The 19,284-nt window shown below is 41.1% G+C and overlaps 1 protein-coding gene across 1 annotated transcript; it reads left to right on the forward strand.

Annotated features, from left to right (window-relative positions):
* Window positions 1-11,156: 11,156 nt before the first annotated feature.
* On the forward strand, window positions 11,157-18,380 carry LOC143924273 (gamma-crystallin-3-like). The gene is made up of 3 exons (XM_077448478.1): window positions 11,157-11,304; window positions 14,635-14,877; window positions 18,054-18,380. Exons 1-3 carry the CDS (start codon window positions 11,296-11,298, stop codon window positions 18,327-18,329), a joined length of 528 nt encoding a protein of 175 aa, XP_077304604.1. The 5' UTR covers window positions 11,157-11,295; the 3' UTR covers window positions 18,330-18,380.
* The last annotated feature ends 904 nt before the right edge of the window (window positions 18,381-19,284 follow it).

The following is a 19,284-nucleotide window of genomic DNA, read 5'->3' on the forward strand; positions in this document are numbered from 1 at the left end:
ACCAGAGCATATTATAATATACCTTATTGGGAAAAATCTTAAAAAAAAAAAAAATAGGATGAAGTGTTTGTATCGGGGGGGGGGGGGGGGGGGAGAAGGCAGTCGATACCTGAGTGTGATCATTGTCCAGGGAAAGTTCAGGGTAGTTCCCCAGTTCGCCATCACCAGTGCCTAAAATAGGCTGCTGTAGACCGGGATTGTGGCTCTGCATAGTCCATATGGAATTCAAAGGGGGACCGGTGTGCTTCTTACCAGGGTCGCAGATGGGGTACAGGTGTGCTTCAGTCTACTTGCCTGACCGCAGTAATTGCTGCAGACTCAAGAACTGTAGGCCAGCTAGGTGCATGGCGGCAGGGAAAAAAAGGCAGGCAAACAAAACAAAGAGGGGGAATTTGCTGTCTTCTAGTGATGAACCTCATGAAACTTCTGGGCCTTGAGAGAAAGGAGGGCTTGGGATCCATGCTGAGAGGATTGCGAGGATCTCGTTAGGGCCCGGGAGGGACCCGGGCGGGCTGTGGAGGCTTCAGGTTGAGAAGGGGGAGGGTCGAACTGCAGCTCTTGGAATTGCCGTCGGAGATCTGGCAAGAAAGAAGCGTGAAATTGACGTCCCAGGTGGTAAAAAGAGGGTTAAAGGGGAACCCCCACCTATAACGGATGTTCCTGGCCTGCAAGATCTGCAGATATGGCTTCATATTCCGCCTTTTAGCGATAGTAACCGGGGAAAGATCTGCAAATAGTTGGAGGGAGTTTCCCTGGAACGATATGTCAGGCAATTCCCTGGCCGCTTGGAGAAGCCGCTCCTTAGTTCTGTAGAAATGAAATTTTATGATTACATCTCTGGGAGGACCCTCAGTGGGCTTGGGGGTGAGGGACCTGTGTATACGGTCAAATTCTAGTCATTCTGTCGGGATGTCAGGTGCAAGTTCCTGGAAGAACGCTGTAGCTGTTCCCTGGAGGTCTGTAATGGTCTTCGGAAGGCCGCGTATGCGCAGGTTGTCTCTGCAGGCCCCTAGAGTCTTCAAGTTTGTCCTGGAGATTAATAAGTTCAGCGTTCAGTTTTTCCACCTCTTCCTCATGTCCCTCGAGTACCGTGGTTGTCAGGTCCATCCTCTCTTCCAAGTGGTTAGTGCGGTGTCCTAGCTCCTTAAGACCCTTCACCAGTTACGCTGACAATTTGTGGGAGGCTGCGTTGATCTCGTCCCTCACTATAGTGCGGAATTTCTGAAGCAAAACCTCAGAGCCAGTGTCCACAGGGCTTGCTAGATTAAAGGGGAACTGTGACATGCTATCGTCTGAGTGCTGAGTGGCATCATCAGGTTCTGGCGGTTCAGGCGCCCTCTTGCCTTTCCCCTTCGCCTTCCCTCGGACCGGAGAGGATTTCTGTTGCGACCTGTTGCGGGGACGGTTCCGGGGTGTATTATACATACCCGCCGGCTGCCCGACCGGGGTAGTTGTGACAGTGGATTTTATCAGGATATGCCTTATTTACCAAGTGATGTATTCCGAAGGCGCGGCGCTAGGAAATTATGCTGTCACCCTCCCAGCATCCGTGCATACACCCCCACTTAAATCACATGTCCATGTCAGGGCCCTCCAGGGCCACAGTCATTAAGTGGGCACTATAAGGTGTTGGGGGGGCCGGGTTCTGATTCTGGAAGCATGGGGGCCTGTTACTGTATGTTGGGTGTACCAAGATGGCCACCTCCTACCTCAGCCTCTGGGTGTGCTCCTCCACAGCATGTGTTTTGGCAATGCTGGGCCCCGCTGCTGCTTCCGTATCTCAGCTCCCAGGGTCGCCGCTTATCAGCGGTGTTCTCGCCGCCTCTCTCCCCGTTCTCCCCGCGGATCGCGGCACTCGAGAGCAGAGGCTCTGGCTCCTCTGTAGGCTGCAAGCCGGCATCCAGCGGATGGAGTAGGCCTCGGGCCCGATCGCGGGTCCCGCGGATGTCCAGGAGCGTCTAAAGGCAGCGGATTAGGCCCCGGGGAAGTTAGAGCAGCGAGCTGAGTCGTTTGCCGGCCAAAATCCGGTTTGATGTAGGCGGATGGCTGAGGATTCTGGCTCAGCCGGCGGAGCTCAGCCGCAGCACGTCCTCTCCACACAGCATCTGGCCACGCCCCCGTGGCTTCTTCTTTTAATGTTCAAAAGCAGTTATGGAGTAAAAGTTGGTGTTTACAGTGACAATGGGGGTTATTTACTAAAGGCAAATCCTCTTTGCACTACAACTGCACTTTCAGTGTAGTTTCAAGTGCAATTTTGCAGATTTGCCTTTAGTAAATAACACCCACAGGGATGTTTATAATTTGCCACAATCACGCAATTTTCATGACTCCCTAAATGTAATTCATGGTGCTGAAATGATGAATATTTTTCTCAGTAATGCATTAAATACATTAACAACAAAAACAAGGTGTGTGTGTAGCAGACCCACAATATAATAGTTCACTGAAGAAGAGAATGTCACCTAATTTATCAAAGAAATTACAGTTGCACTATTGAAGAAAAAGGCAAAAAAAAAATTAGATAACCTAGGAGACAGCTAAAAGAAACCCAAGCAGTAAATCAAAGCAAATATTAGTTCTGTTTCAAAAATATATGTATTTATAAAATGTCTCAGACATTTGCTGGCATATCAATGGCCCCTCTACCCGCAAAGTATTCCATGTATTTGATACGGACCTCGCAGGCACTTTGGGGGGGCCAGCCAGGATGGCCAGCTTCAACTGCCGTCAGGGTTTGTTCAGTAATAAGTCCGGCCAAGGTCCAACTGAGGCAACATAGTTCAAAGAATTCTCATGAAAAAGTTGTGGAGATTACAGCAAGAAAGGATTATATGATTGAGTTTATATTCCGCCAAATTAATTGGAGCAAGGAATAGGAAGATCTGGCTGACCATTATCCCGAAAGCGTTCCCCACCACTCTTCTGACTCTGGCCAGCCAGTAATTAAAAACCCTCTGGTCCGGGGTGAGGGTCCTCATGGGGAACAGCCACATCAGGTGTTCACCCAGACCAAATGCTTCATCAGCAACAAACACAAATGGGAGTCCTTCAACCTTCTCTTCTGGAGGTGGCAATCCCAAGCCACCACTCTGGAGACGCCTGTGGAAATCCCTCTGAGCGACGACTCCACCATCCAACATCCAGCCATTCTTCCCCATGTCCACATAGAGGAACTCATATGTCGCTGACACCACCGCCAACATCACAATACTATTAAACCCCTTTAAGTTATAATAGTATGACCCCGAGTTGGGGGGTGGAACTATGTGGACATGTTTCCCATCAATTGCCACTCCTCAATTGGGAAAGTCCCAACGATCGGCAAAGTGGGATGACACAGTCTGCCATTCCTCTGGCGTTGAAGGAAACTGTGGAGTCAAACAAGAATAAATAAAATAGTAATTTTGGACATGAACATTGCAAGAAGATTAGACACAAACATTCTTGGTCAACATCAGTATAACATTTATTTTACAGAGTATTTAAAGAAAAAAGTATAAGGTCCACATATCAGATTCCTCTCCCCCTCTGATGGCCCATTGTAAAAATTTTAGGGGGGGGGGATGTTTTGGACAGGTAACCATCTCCACTTCATTGAGCGCTGAATGCATAAATAATGTGTGTTACTTTGGCCAGCCCTTCCCTACTTACACTATTGACAGCCAAATGGACAGGTAAGAAGTGTAATAATACAAAAATAAAAATACATACTGTACAAATGGAAGCACATTTTTACATTCTGCAATTAACTATCAAGATAATAGGAGAACAAAATTTTAAACAGTACCATTTGAAAGTATTCAGACAGGCCCTTTCACTACATGCTTTGGTGAATTCATCTATAAATATGGTAGGTATAGTGTGTATGGGTTTGGCAAAGTCAGCAGATAGAGGATTGTACCGATTGATTTAGCGGTTGGGGGGAGGGAGGGTTCCAAATGATTTTGGGACCCAGAAAAAGCCTCTGCCACTCTGCCTGAATTTAAGGACACAAATAACACTTGCACACATTTTAGGGGGTGTTTAGGGTAAAGCACAACTATGTAGCTGACAAAATACATTGTTAACCTCCCTGGCGGTATGATTATTTCAGATTTTAGGTGCTGAAAGCGGTACAATTATTTTGCATGGAAATTTGGCGTTTTTTATTATAGGCCTGTAATTCTTAGAAATAATTCACTTAAATCTGTCCAAACAAGAGTCTAATAGACATCCCGAGTATGATAAAATTTGAAATATGAAATCATAAAATATAATATATATATATATATATATGGATATATATATATATATATATATATATATATATATATATATATATATATATATATATATATATATATATATATATATATATAGATATAGATATATAGATATATAATAAAATAAATGACTATAAATAATTATAACAGATAATAATATGATAATAATAAAAATGGTTTAATAATATAATCAAATCAAAAACACTGAAATATGCTGAGTTGCAGAATTGCCGCTGTCATTACTTTTAGTGTTTGATGATGAATTTCCCCACAAATTACTATCGCTCAATTCAATTCTGCCAGTGATTCTAATTTATTATCACTTTTTTTTTCTAGCTGGTCTATAAACACTTTTGATGTAAATGGCCATTTTTTGGTTGCTATGGACAATCTCCAGTTTCCAGGCATAAAGAACAGTATTTATAATATAAAACGGTATGCAGGGCACTGGACAAACCACTAGGGACAAAGGGGATGTGTAATTATTTGATACATTACTGTAATATCTGTAAGATTACAGTATACTGTATCTATACTGTGTATTTTACTTTTTTACTTTTACTTTTTGAATTTGGCACCAAACTCCGTCCCCATGCATCGCAACGCTCGCAGGGAACAGATCCCGGCGATATGACAGATCGAGCGGAGGACGGCTCGCTTGTACAGCGGGGGGACAATGCTGGATCCAGGGGACAAGGTAAGTAAAGCCCTCCATGGATCCAGCGATGCAGTCCCGAGTCTGGCTCGGGGTCAGATTTAAATACCATAAGCGGTATTCCCGAGCCAGACTCGAGAATACCGCCAGGAAGGCTATGTGACTAGGTTAGGTGTATATGGGCCCAGGATAGCACGCTGGGGAGGTTAGTGAAGGCAAATATGCATGAAGGACAAAAAAGGAAGTTTAAAAACTGCCAGCATGCATGAGGACAAAGGGGCACAGCATATTACAATCATAGTAATTAGGTAATGATGAAAGAAATACAATACATTAGCAATACATTAGCAAACATTAAATACATATAATGTGATGTTAAAGGATAAAACTTACCCTAATATAGTTCTTCTGCAGGACCTGAATGATGGCAGAACAGGTCTCTGGAATAATGATCCCCAGAGCGTGGGGGTAGATGCCTGTCAAGAACTTGATGTCCTGCAGACTTCTCCTCGTTGCCAAGTACCGCAAGGTGGCGACTAGACTTTGTTCAGGAGTGATGGCTTTCCGCATGCAGATGTCCTGCTTGGTAATATAAGGGGACAGCAAAGCCTACAAACGGTAAAAAGTGGGGTCTGTCACCCAGAGATAATTCCTGAAATCATCAGAATTATTCTCACAGATCGCCCGCAACAAAGACATATGAGAGAATTGGTCACGCCAGAGCAACCAATTTTTGGTCCATGAACTCCTCCTCCCTGCCCTATTCATGGACTGGGCTTGGGTCAAAGTAAGAACCCCAATACCAAGCCCCTGCACAGCACAAACTCTACTCTTTGTCTCCCGGGATCGGCGTGGGATTCAGGCCTCGATCTGGTGCAGGTGAGGTCAGGAAGTGAGAATGACATTTACCCAGAAGCCTCTATGCATTTAGCATACAATCATGCATCATCTTGATGAATGCTGGTTACAATGCTGGTCAGTGAAAATAAAAAATGCTTGTATGTTGATGGTTTTTGGGTACAAAATGGGCAGAATCCTAGTAAGTCGAGGAAAATGCCAGTAGGTCTGTAGGGGAAAAAACATGCCCTGCTGTTGGTGGTCCGTAGGTGGAAAAAAAATCCTGACATCATTGATCGGTGAAAGATATAATGTGCGGTTCTGATTGTCAGTGAGTGGAAGAAAAATGCCCCAGCATTGGTGGTAGAAAAAAATTGCTCTGGCATAAGCAGTTGGAAAAATGACAAGGCATCCATAGTTAGGGGTTCTAAAAAAATAACCCAGAGTCAGTTGCTGAAAAAGATGTCCTTGCGTTAGCATGAAAAAAGAAAAGGTCTGGCATCATTGGGATGAAAAAATGCCTCATCTCAATGTTAGTGGAAGGAAAAATGTCCTGTCATTGGTGGAGGGTGTGTACACCAACATATCTCAAATCAACCCCCCCTCCCAGCTCAAATCAGACCTCTTCTTTCTTAACCCCTTCAGACTTCAGACCAGTCTCCCCCTTCCTTTTTAACCTCTTCAGACCTCAGATCAACCCCCCTTTCCTTCAAACGTCTTCAGAACTCAGACCAGCCTTTTTCCTTTTAAACCCATTCAGACCTCAGATCAGCCCCCTTTTCCTCCTCTAGACCCCAGATGAGACCCCATTTTCCCCTTAATCTGTGTATACATCAGATCAACCCTCCCTTTCCTCCTTTACCACTTTCAACCATATATAAGCCCTCCTTTCTACTTAATTTCTTAATACCTTCATTCCTCCACAACTCTACCCAGAGCTCCACAAAGCACACTTAGGAAGTCTATATTAGACTCCCCTTGCAACTTTGTCGTGTGATGCTTTGTCACATGACCACATCACATGCCCAGAAACAGAAAGTAAGAATAGATTTCTCACATTTCTGGTGTGGACACGTTGATGTGATCTGTTTTTTGTTTTGGGTCCAAACTTCGGATGAGAGACCCAATAGAGTGGTGTAAATCTCTGACAACAGCTTCAATTGTTTAAATAGGAAACTTTTGTAAATCCCAATTGTTGTGTTTGTCATATTCCTGTAGTAAAGGAAGCTGATCCTGTAGTAGTATCAGTGTGCTTTTACTAAAGAATAATGATGCATATACAAACAACATAGACAGGAATACAACATAAGACACACAGATCACTACAAACATGTATACACACATACACACACACACACGCGCACACACAAACTAGTTTTTCCTAGCAAATAAACATTGGCAATAGTATGCATGCAGTAAGGATGGACTAAAAGTCACTTAGCTTCTGGTATATCTGGTGAAAAATGTACAAATAGTACTCCAAGCATTTAAACTGGGTGAAGGAAATTTGGTTATTGGTGTTGTTTATCTCTTCATTGGTCTTGTGAAATCCCCACAGATTTAGCTGCTGATCTCTTATTTAGCAAATTTGTTAACCTTTCCTACTTGGGCATGACCCTTTGTACTTCCTTTCTACATTAATTTCTTAGAGGGAAGTCTTTCTAAATCCAAAACGTTTAATGCCAGGGGTGAAATATGTCAAAGTGTTCCAGGAATACGAGGAAATTAGGACACCGGTGACGTCCGCAATATGTGCGGTGCGCTCATCTGTCCTATGCATGCTTTTTTCCGCTGTTGGTGAGTACCTTTTGCCAATTTTAACTTAAAATAAATGTATCTATGTTCTTCACCATTGGAGCCTCCCTTCTTTCCTTTATGAGATCTCTATGAAAATTAACGAGGGATTAGCATCAGTCGTGTGGGGTATTACTATCCGCAAGGAAAGGCAGACACTTCCTGGATCTCTCTAATCTGCTGTTTACCTTACAGCAGTAAGGTAAGAGGGCCATTTCACCTGGTGTGCTGTGAACACTGAAGAGGCACAGGAGGGTTATTTTTTCACTTATATTTTCACTGGAGAGGCACCAAAATAAGTCACTGAATATCAGCAAACTTCATCCTGTTTATGGACTCTATTTATTTGCTTGTTTGCTCTGTGTGATCCACGATTCTTTATTCATCTACTATTTTTTGCTTGATTTCACTTGTTTTTTAATGCTCTTGATTGGATTTGCCTATAGAATATTTTTTTGCACTTTACTATTGCACAAATGGAGTTTGCTATTTATATCTACAGATTTTAATATGCAAGTGTGATATAGTTTTATTGTGTTTATTTAGGCACTTTGAATATTAGCATTCATTCCTTTTTTGAGGGACTGCTATATTTATGATATAATTTATTTTCGTGTGGGGCTGCACCCCTGTAATATAGTTTTGCACATACGCACGTGATTTATTTATATTTATGCACCAGGCACTTTAATTTAATTATTTATATTTGGTAGCGCAACACCATTTATTGATTTCTTACATTTATTTACCCTGGTGGGGTTTGCACCTCTGTCGGTGGTTTGCTGCAACCTTCTTTTAGTTTACATAGTAGCTTTGTTTATGGTAGCGCGGAGATATTCTAATATTCCTGATCTGTGACAATGTCACACATAGAGCTGTGTAAGAGACTCCAGACAGCGTGAGACACTACAACGGAGGAAGGCGGTGGCGAAGAACACGGTGGCGAGGAAGAACACGGCAGCAGGAAAAGTAGGTGGTAGCAGGAGAGACGGTGACAGAAGATGGCATCAAGAGAGACAGCACCAGGAGAAAATGATGGCGGGAGACATGGCTGGGGGGGAGAAGATCACTCAGAGCTGTTTTACAATAAAGGATTTGTCAAAAACCGGCTATTGTTTTTGTCACATTTCACTGCTTTATTTTGGTGAATGGGTAGGGGTACAATGTACCTAAATTCACATGGGGGTGTGGGATCTGGTAGCCCCTTTGTTAAAGGGGGCTTCCAGATTCCAATAAGCCCCTGCCCGCAGACCCCTGCCCGGTGGCTGTGGGGATGAGGCCCTTGTCCCCATCAACATTGAGACAAGGTGTTTTGGGGGGACCCCAAAGCGCCCTCCCCATGTTGAGGGCATGTGGCCTGGTACGGCTCAGGATGGGGGGCACTCTCTCGTCCCCCTCTTTGCCTGTGGCCTGCAGTGAGTGCTCGGATAATGGTCTGGTATTGGATTTTGGGGGAACCTCATGCCATTTAATTATTTTGGTTCAGGGTTCCCCTTAAAACCCATACCAGACCCGAAAGGTCTGGTATGGATTTCGGGGGGACCCCTATGCCATTTGTTTAAATTTGGCACAGGGTTCCCCTTAATTTCCATATCAGATCTGAAGGGCCTGGTATAGATTTTGGGGGGAACCCCACGCCATTTTTGTTTTACTTTTGCCGTGGGGGACCCCTCTGGGTACATACTAGACCCGAAGGCCTGGTCCTTAAGTGGTTAAATGTGCACACAAATTTAAGGTTGGACATGTTGGGTATCTATTTACTCGGTGCAACCTCGTCTTTTATATTTTACCAAAAATGACAGTAGTTTATTGTGGTTATTTGCCATAAAATTCACTTTAGTGTGTTTTTTACTGACATTTTAGACCTTTGCGGTGCTATGGAATTACCAGTATTTTATTCTCTAGTGTGTCTGCTTTCAAAAAATATATAATATTTGTTTTTGTTGTAATGTTCAGGACAAAAATAATTTTTTAAACATGTGTGCAAAGAAACGCAAAAAATAAAATAAAAAATAAAAACAGAGGAACATCAGTGTCACAGTCAGAAAATGTGGCAGACAATTTAAAAAAAGGGGGCTGGCAGAAGACAAGAAAAAAAAAAGACAAACCCCCCTCCCCTGAAAAAAAAACACGCAGCAATCAAATTTTTTTTTAAAATGCAGCACCAAATGTTGTGTTAAACACTGCACTACACTAACACACTACACTGACACTACACTATACTCAAACTATACTGACACACTACAATATTCTCACATTATGCTGACACTACACTATACTCACACTATACTGACACACTACTCTATACTCACACTATACTCACACACTATACTCACACTACACTAACACTCTACACTCTGATGCCCTGATACACTCTGATTTTTCCGTCTGAAAAAGCTTGGATAGTTTTTCTGACGGAATTACGCTCAAGCTTGGCTTGCATACACACGGTCACAAAAAAGGTTCTCTGAACTTTCGACTGCCAAGAACGCAGTGACGTACAACACTATGACGAGCCGAGAAAATGAAGTTCAGTGCTTCAGATCATGCGTCAAATTTTTTCCAAGCTTGCGTAGGAATTTTGCGCATCGGAATTGTACAGACGATCTGAACTTTTTCCGACTGAAAAATAGACAACTTGCTCTCAACCTTTTGCCAGCAAAAGTCCGATGGAGTATACACATGGTCGGAATTTCGGACCAAAGGCTCACATTGGACTTTTGCTGGCGGAATTTCCGATTGTGTGTACAGGGCATAAGTCACAATAAATGAACACACTAACTCGCTAGTAGCAAACTGAGCCCTGCTCTATCAATCTCCACTCCAACAACACACAGCAGGACGAACATCCCGTCAATCGCCCGGCAAATTGGGGTGTTTGCCAAACAGGTGAACAGGTGATATTGGGGCTGAATTTTTGCTTGGCCTGAACCTTTCGCCCAATTCTAGTCTTCTTTAGTAATATAGAGTTTAGTAAGGGGAACTAGTGAGATCTGCGTTGGACACAGGAGATTGACACTACTTTAAAACTTGCCATACACTAATAGATTTTCAAATGGTTGTATGATGACTTGACAAATGTTGTTTGAAAGTAGTTAAAAAAAATTTTTTTGCGTTTAACATTTGATTTCAGATTGAATGGGCTTTCCCCTAATGAAAACCACATTTACTGTTAGACATTTATTAATTTTAAAAAAAATGTCATGCTGCTCCTTCAATTTTTCTAATTTATATTGATTGAAGTATTCAGTGGTGTGAGCAACAGGAGACATACATATTCCGTTTCTTTTTTTACAAGTAACAGCTTAATTGGGCATGTTGGATTTATGATTGGGTCGCTTTAAAATAACTGCATTGTGTACAAATTATGTGTTTGTATGGAATTTCCTAACTGCTGCCATAATTGCAATGCATTTAATTGACATTTATATATTTATATGTCTATACACTTAAAAATAATTTTACAAAGGGAAAATTCAGGTTTTGTTCTGCATTCTTTTTATCCTCTTTTTTTTTTTTTTACATGGAATTCTTAGTAAGCAATTAGAGACAATGACCTTATGTAAGCACAGAACAGTCTAAACCACAATGAATGAAAGAGCCATACATTTACCTTACTAAACACAAAAACAGTTGACATCTGACATTCAATGCATTCGGGCATCAGCAATTGAAGTTGTATATAAGGACAGATATACAGGACTTTGCACTAAGCATCGCCAAGAACTTACTCCACCATCAACAAAAATGGGGAAGGTAATATGATTTTTTTTGGAAGTATCACCAGTGTACAAACGTATTTAGAATCACAGTTTAATCTGTGTGATATATAAAGCTAGGTTCAAAAGAGAATGAAAAGCAAGTATGAACAGTATGAGCACTTCTAAATAAATAGTGAGAAATAGTTATGAGTAGGATTTTATTATAGTGTTGTAAAATTAGACTTATAGGCCTGTGAACATTTTTTTGTTTTGTATGTAAACCGTGACAATTAATTTCTCCTCTTGTGCGCTAAATATACCATTAAAAGCTTTTTGTAGTATCTGTTGAAAAAAAAACTGATTTATCTAGTGAAAAAAATACCCATTGATTTTAGCAGAAATGTTGTGAGCTTATAACTTCCTCCTAGGCTCCCTCCCTGTGCACAAGAACCGGCTAGGGGGATGGGAAGGCAGATGAGGGGAGGTCTGTGTTTTTTGTAATGCTTTAGAAATTAGGTAGGTAGAACCAACAACACATGCTTAGGAAATTAGAGATGAGCATGTATTTCAGAGTTGTATGAAATATATTTTTTTTATTTAGCTTTTTGCTATTTTTACAAAGTATAGACCATACTCATAACTATTTATTTATATATGTACCATTATTATTATTATTTATATATGTACCGTTTTTTGGGGGTTTTTTTTATTAAAAAACTTAAGAATGTATTTCAGAGTCATATGATATATTTTTTTTATTTAGCTTTTTGCTATTTTGACAGAGTATAAACCATACTCATAACTATTTATTTATATATGTACCAAAAAAAAACAGTGTAGCTCAATACCTCACCAGATGAAAAAAAAAGAAAAAACAATGAATATCAATAAAATTATTCTGTGTGCTTAAAATCTATTGTTTAACCATTTTCAGCCCCGGAAGGTTTTACCCCCTTAATGACCAGATCCTTTTTGGTGATTCTGCACTGCGTTGCTTTAACTGACAATTGCACGGTTCTCCGATGCTGTAGCCAAACAAAATTGACATATTTTTTCCCCCACAAATAGAGCTTTCTTTTGGTGATATTAAGATTAATAATACCTCTGCGTTTTTTATTTTTTTTGCGTTATAAACAAAAAAAGACCAACAATTTTGATTAAAATAAATATTTTTTACTTTTTGCTTTAAAAAATATCTGCCAAAAAATATATAACAAAAACTAATTTCTTCCTCAGTTTAGGCCGATATGTATTCCTGGTAAAAAAAATCCCAATAAGTGCATATTGATTTGTTTACGCAAAAGGTATAGTGTCTACAAAATAGTAGATACATTTATGGCATTTCTATTATTATTATTTTTTTTATTAGTAATGGCGGTGATCTGCAATTTTTATTCAGACTGCGACATTGCAACTGACAGATTGGACACTTTTGACACTATTTTGGGACCCTGACATTTATACAGCAATCTGAACTAAAAATAGCCACTGATTGCTGTATAAATGTCACAGGCAGGGAAGCACCAGGAGGCGAAAAAGAGGTTAAATGTGTTTCCTCAGCATGTTCTAACTGTAGGGGGGATGAGCTAGCACTGACATGACAGAGATCACTTTTCCCAATGACAGGGAACAGAAGATCTCTGTCATGTCACTAGGCAGAACAGGAATTGCCTTGTTTACAAATTCTGCCTCAGTTTAGCTGGGCAGCAATTTTAATTTTTGGTAATTTTGCTTACACGTATATTAATTGCGCTGAATGCGATTTTCATTTTATATGGACACAGATAGCCCCTGCTTGTGTACTGTGCACACAATGGTTCTTATGCCAACTTTAAAGTGTATCTCTAGTTTTCTTTTTAGCTTTAGATGCAATGATGAGAATTAACTGGCTAGAAGTCCTGTTAGGTTTTAATTTTCTGTCTGTGTCTCATTGAGGAGATTTTTATTCATGTTCTATCCCAGAAACAGAACAGGAAGTGAGAGGAAATCTCTTCAAAGGAAGGGTAAATCTCCTCTTAAGTAGTTGTCACTCGAACAAATGTCCACATTGGAATATTTCACCTCATCTCCTGTTCTGGTAACAACTATAAAATGTTTGATTTTTCATCATTTTCTGTTACAATGACAATGGTCACCAGGGCAAATGGACAGGGGTTCAAACCCTTCAAACCCTTCTCTTTAGTATTTAGAACTGAATAAAAAAAAAATAAGATAAAGCTACACTTTAAAATGCAATGCAGAAGAAGTGTTGGCATTGGTATGTCTACTAGTCCTTATTAATAATTTATATGATTATCTTCAGCAGCAGTGTTCATTGTGATTCTTTTTTTATGGAAACAGTGTCAAAACAAAGCTACTAAAATCACTTCCTCTGTAGCCGTACATACAAGTGTTTCATGTTTCTAAATGGTTTACTTCTTTCTTATGAGTGAAATGCCACACTGAAACAGTTGAGGCCCAGTGAGCTAGTAGGCAGAGCCAGTACGGGGGGGGGGGCAGTAGGGCTGGATGCCCTGGGCGGTACAATTTATTGGGGGTGGGGGGGTGCAGTGAAGTGGACCGCGGGTTTCCACAGCAACCAATGACACTGCGTGCGTGCACCCGACACCCCTGCTCTTCACCATGGGTCTCAGAGTTGATAGAAGACCAGCTTGCACTCACGGGCCGTGAGTAGGAGCGTCACATGTGCGCTCTGCACCTCGCCCCCCTGCTACTCGCGGTTCCCGGGTCCTGGCACTCCATATCTCGCAGCTTCTGCCCCTTTGGTATTTCAGTTATGCCCTCCTGCATTCAAGGTATGTGGGTCACATGTTAACCAGTGATCACTAATGGGCATATTTTTATTGTGCACACTTCTAGGCATATTTTGTTAAAGGTCACGCTGATGAACACCTTTTTTTATGCAAAGGGGTACTCTGATGGACGCATTTTATTTTAAGGGGCACGCTAATGGGTATATTTTTAATGTGCACACTGATAGGCATATTTTCTTAAGGGGCACACAGATGGACACATTGTGGTGTGCCCATGAGAGTGCCCCTTAACATAAAATGTGCCCTTCAGCATGCACATTAAAAATATACCCGTCAGCGTGCCCCTTAAAATAAAATGTGCCCATCAGAGTGCCCCTTAACATACAATTTGCCCACCAGAGTGTCCCTTAATATAATAATAATAAATATATTTTTGTTTTGAAACAACATTGATTCTTTCTTAAAAAAGGGGGGGGGAGCAGTTTGCCATCTTCACCCTGGGCACCAAATGACCTTGTCACAGCACTGCTAGTAGGTGATCCTTGGTACTATTAATTTGACAAATAATTAGTGTTGAAGTAAAATATTATGAAGCACAGGTGACAATATATTATAATTTTTTTTTTCTACAGATCATATTTTATGAGGACAAGAATTTCCAGGGCCGCTCCTATGAGTGCAGCTCTGACTGTCCTGATATGACCTCCTTTTTCAACCGCTGTAACTCCATTAGAGTCGACAGTGGAAACTGGATCCTCTATGAAAATCCTAACTACAGGGGAAACCAATATTACCTGAGGCGAGGAGAGTATCCAGACTTCCAGCAATGGATGGGATTCAATGATTCTATCAGGTCATGTCACCTGACCCCTCAAGTGAGTATTTGTACATACATTTAAAGTTCCAGAAGTATTGTATACTATTTATTAGGCTTGTGCAATTTGTTTCGTAACGAATCAAAAATTCGGCCGAATTTTGCATCTTTCGGACATTCGGATGCATCCCAATGTCCGCATAAAAAATAACGAATAACAACGAATATGAAAGAAATATGGCGAATGAATTCTAATGAATTCGGCATGATTCGGTAATTCTTTAAAGATCTAATGAAACAAAAGGTCAGCTCAAAGTAAATCTTATAGTCCAATCAGCTAATTAATTTTGTGCCGGAGGATGGATTACTGGCAAAGTGCATTCCTGAGAACTGAGTTAGAAGGGTGTTGTATTGTATTTGAGTTGAGGAGAAGAGACGTTGTCATTGTGTGTGTTAAAAGATTCAATAAACAAACAACTTTCCAAACTACGAATCATTATCACGAATGTCTATACATACATAAATAGCGAATTTCAACGAATACAAACAAATGAATTCGTCACTCTACGAATAATAACGAATTATCCAAAAACGTATTAACGTAACATAACGAATATAACAGAATGAGATTATGTATTTTATGAATGACAACAAACCGAAACTAAACAAAATTTTCCGTTGTGCACAAGTCTACTATTTATCAGAATGGGTCAATAGGGACATTTAAATAAAACATACAGCAAGGCTGAGATAATATCAACAAGGGAACATTTTCCTGCAGGTTCTTCAGTGTGGTGTATCTGATAATGTGTATGTGATACCCCAGCACAGATCTTTATGTGAGTAAAATAAAGATCAGATGAACTGACATCAATTTACTATTAACAAAAGCAGGATCAGTTGTTGCAGAACACTAATTTGAAAAACTGACTATAAATTTTAGGATCTAAAGTCTAAATCCGAATATTGGCCTCAACTGCAGGAACCAGATGACATTCGGACAGTGTGTACAGCTGCCTGTCCGACAAAAGGCAGTTTTGCCAGCAGTCGATCAGTGCTGGCAGCACTGATCAGAGTGTTCTGGTGTGGGGGTCCCCCCATCAGAGCACAATAGCACAGTGGGGGTGATTGCCACACTGACATCGCTTAATTTGTTCTGTCCACCTCTCAGTCCTCTGGGTTTAAGAAAAAAGCTTGTGTGTACATATTATAAAGGTCACTGTTCTGATGAGGAACTTTAGGTTGCAGAGAGAGAAAAAGAATGGGAATAGAACATGTAGTAGAAAAATAGCACACTACATTTTGGCCTTACTATGGATAATGTGCCACTATGACCCCAATTTCGATTTTTCAGTTTCTAGGCAAACAACAGGTACAAGGATAAAATACCATGACCAAATGTGATTATTGCCTGGGTTCATTTGTAAATTACTCCCATACCCTACTGATCTGCATCTTTGCCTCATTGTTTGTTGTTGGTTTAATTAAAGTGTTACTAAACCCAAGACCCCGCATTCACTGTATCTGGCCTCCCACAGTACACAGAAGACAGAAATGCAATTATTTTAGTAAGTATAAACTGTGAAATATCTTTTTTTATCAGCAGCATGGGTATCAGAGTTTACCTTCTACTCCGACAGTCCTTTGAGGCCCTGTGCCCATCACATGCACCCTCCCAAGAATAGAAAAAAAAACCCACTAGTAATACATACCAAACTGAGCATGTGCAGAGTATCCCCAAGACGCTCTTCTATTAGGAGATAAATTGGGGGCTGTGGAAGAAGGGGAGGATCAGTTAAGTCAGGATCAAACAGACTTTTTACACAATGCAGAGGATTAATCGCTTAGGTTCCACAGTGAGGATAACAAGCATGCTTTATTGCATATACAGACAAATTTTACTGGCGTGGGTTTGGTAACACCTTAAGTTGTGTTCTTGGTGCTCACTATACTTGCGTGTGTAATTAAGTATGATTTTTCAATTATTTATATGAAAACCTGAAGAAGAAATTGAGAAGTATGGAAGCTGTTGTAACATAATAGGGAATGCAGTGATCAGTGTAATTAACTACTTGACCCCCGGAAAGGTTTTCCCCCTACATGACCAGAGCATATTTTGCTATTCAGCACTGTGCTGCTTTAACTGGCAAGTGCTCTGTCTTGCAACACTCTATGCAAATGAAATTCAGATAATTTTTTCACACAAGTAGAACTTTCTTTTGGTGGTATTTGATCACCCCTGTAGTTTTCATTTTGTATTATATAAACAAAAAAAAAAGGAAGATTTTGAGGGGGAAAAAATATACTTTCTACTTTCTATCTAAAAACATATCCAATTAAAAAAAATGTTTTTTTTAAATAATTTTTGTCTCTGGTAAAACAAAAATTCCAATGAGTGTATATAAATTGGTTTTCGTGAAAGTTATAGTGTCTACAAATTATGGTATAAATACTGGAATGTACACAGCTATAGATGCTATATTGTAATGACAGTGATCTGCAACTTCTAGTCTCACGACTGTGATAGTGTGGCAAGCAATCCGGTGGTAACAGACCCTCGCTGGGAGGTACATTAACTGATTAACCATTACTGACATCACTAGTAACACTAATACAGTGATCAGATATAATACTGTACATTGATAGTGTACTAATGACACTGGTTGAGAAGGGGATAACATCTAGGGACAATCAAAGGGGTTAACGGGGTGCCTAAAAAGTGTAATATGTATAATATGTGCTGCGTTTACTAACAGATCTGGCTGTTTTTTCTCTCTGCAGGGAGAAAAAACAGCTAGATTGCTGCTCTGGGTACAGTTTGTAAACACAGGTCTCTGTTCTGTGATTGGTTACAACCAATCAGCAAGTCCATGTCCAAAATAATTTGCCGGGACCTTCTGACAAAATTAAGCTGTAGCCAGGTACAGAGCAGTTGAACACATGTGCCCCCTGGACCCAGAAGTAGATGGAAGACGTACATGTAGGTGACCCAGCCTGGCTGTGCCGCCCCCCCCCCCCCCCCAGTAAATCTACTGTGGGCAAGCGGTAAGCAGTTAATGTGTGTAATTAGTGTTATGTTTGTAATCTTGACTCTTGAAACATGGATTTGGTTATGCTAACTGGGGTTAGAAGACACTGGCTTGTGATTAGTAGCATTCAGCTATGATGAGGTAAGTAATTCCAGAATCTTTGCTGTATTTTATGAACATGCCTCCTAACATCTTTTTTTCCTTAAAGCACCGTGGTCCATTCAGAATGAAGATCTATGAGAAGGAAGAGTTCAGAGGTCAGATGATGGAGTTCACTGAAGACTGTCCCCATGTCTTTGAGCAGTTCCGATACAATGATATCCACTCCTGCCATGTATTTGATGGTCACTGGGTTTTCTATGAAGAACCAAACTACAGAGGACGTCAGTATTACCTGAAACCTGGAGAATACAGGAGACATACTGAATGGGGTGCCTCAAATTCCAAAGTTGGCTCCTTCAGAAGAGTCCAATTTATTCAGTAAAAATAAAAACAACATCATGTTTGATTTTAAACAATAAAACTTGATCTTTAATGCTTGGTTTATGCTTTTTTTACCATCTGAATTGCATTAGTTGAAATTAGCGATGTGCAAATCTGCCCAGGTTTGATTCACTAAGGGTTAGGTGAATTCTGCTGCTAAATTATGGTAACGGTTTGGGTTAATAGACAAACTATTGTCAAACAAGGTGGGGGAGGGGGAGGGGGGTAGGTCATTGTGTTGCAGAACATTTCACAATGCAAAAACATTTTAAAAAATATTGTACTGGGGAAAAAAAGCCCTTTTAATCCAAATTCGAAACGCCGTTCCGCCACCTTTGCCAGTGAATTCCTTCCTCTCCTCCTAATTGTACAGGCTGCACCCTGCCCTGCTACCCGCGGAGGGATTAAACATGGGGACACCTCCAGTAGAGCACTCTCCCCGTATCCTGTCTGTAGCCCCGGCTCCTCCTACTCTTATGTAGCCTGCTACCACTGCCCTGAGGGATCAAATGACTGCAGCTTGTGAGAGCAGAGGGCGGGGTGATCTGTTCTCCACGGCTCTGCTCCGCCTCTCAGTGCTGTCTGGGAGATTGGTTTGGTGCCGTGTGTCACAGTATCTGATTGAGTGATCATGGATAATGGTAGGTAGCCAGGCGTTCCTCCTACTCTTCACTAGCCTCATGTAAACTGGACTGGTCTGTTACTGTTGTGAGCAAAATGCTGCTGAATAGTGTTGTGCTGCAGACTGGGCTGGGTGGTCTCCTGACTGGCTGGATGGTCTGCGAACTGTGCTGGGTGGTCTCTTTCCTGGCCTGGATGGTCTGATTGCTGGGCGGTCTTATTACTGGCAGTCTATTTGCTAGGCTGGGTGGTCTCTTTGTTGGTGCTCTATTTGCTGGACTGGGTGGTCTCTTTGCATGGGCGGTCTCTTTGCTGGCGGTCTCTTTGCTGGGCAG

Source organism: Lithobates pipiens, unplaced genomic scaffold (assembly GCF_037356315.1).
Source record: "Lithobates pipiens isolate NorthernLeopardFrog02 unplaced genomic scaffold, aLitPip1_a1.2 Scaffold_22, whole genome shotgun sequence".
In the NCBI taxonomy this organism is placed as follows: Eukaryota; Metazoa; Chordata; class Amphibia; order Anura; family Ranidae; genus Lithobates; species Lithobates pipiens.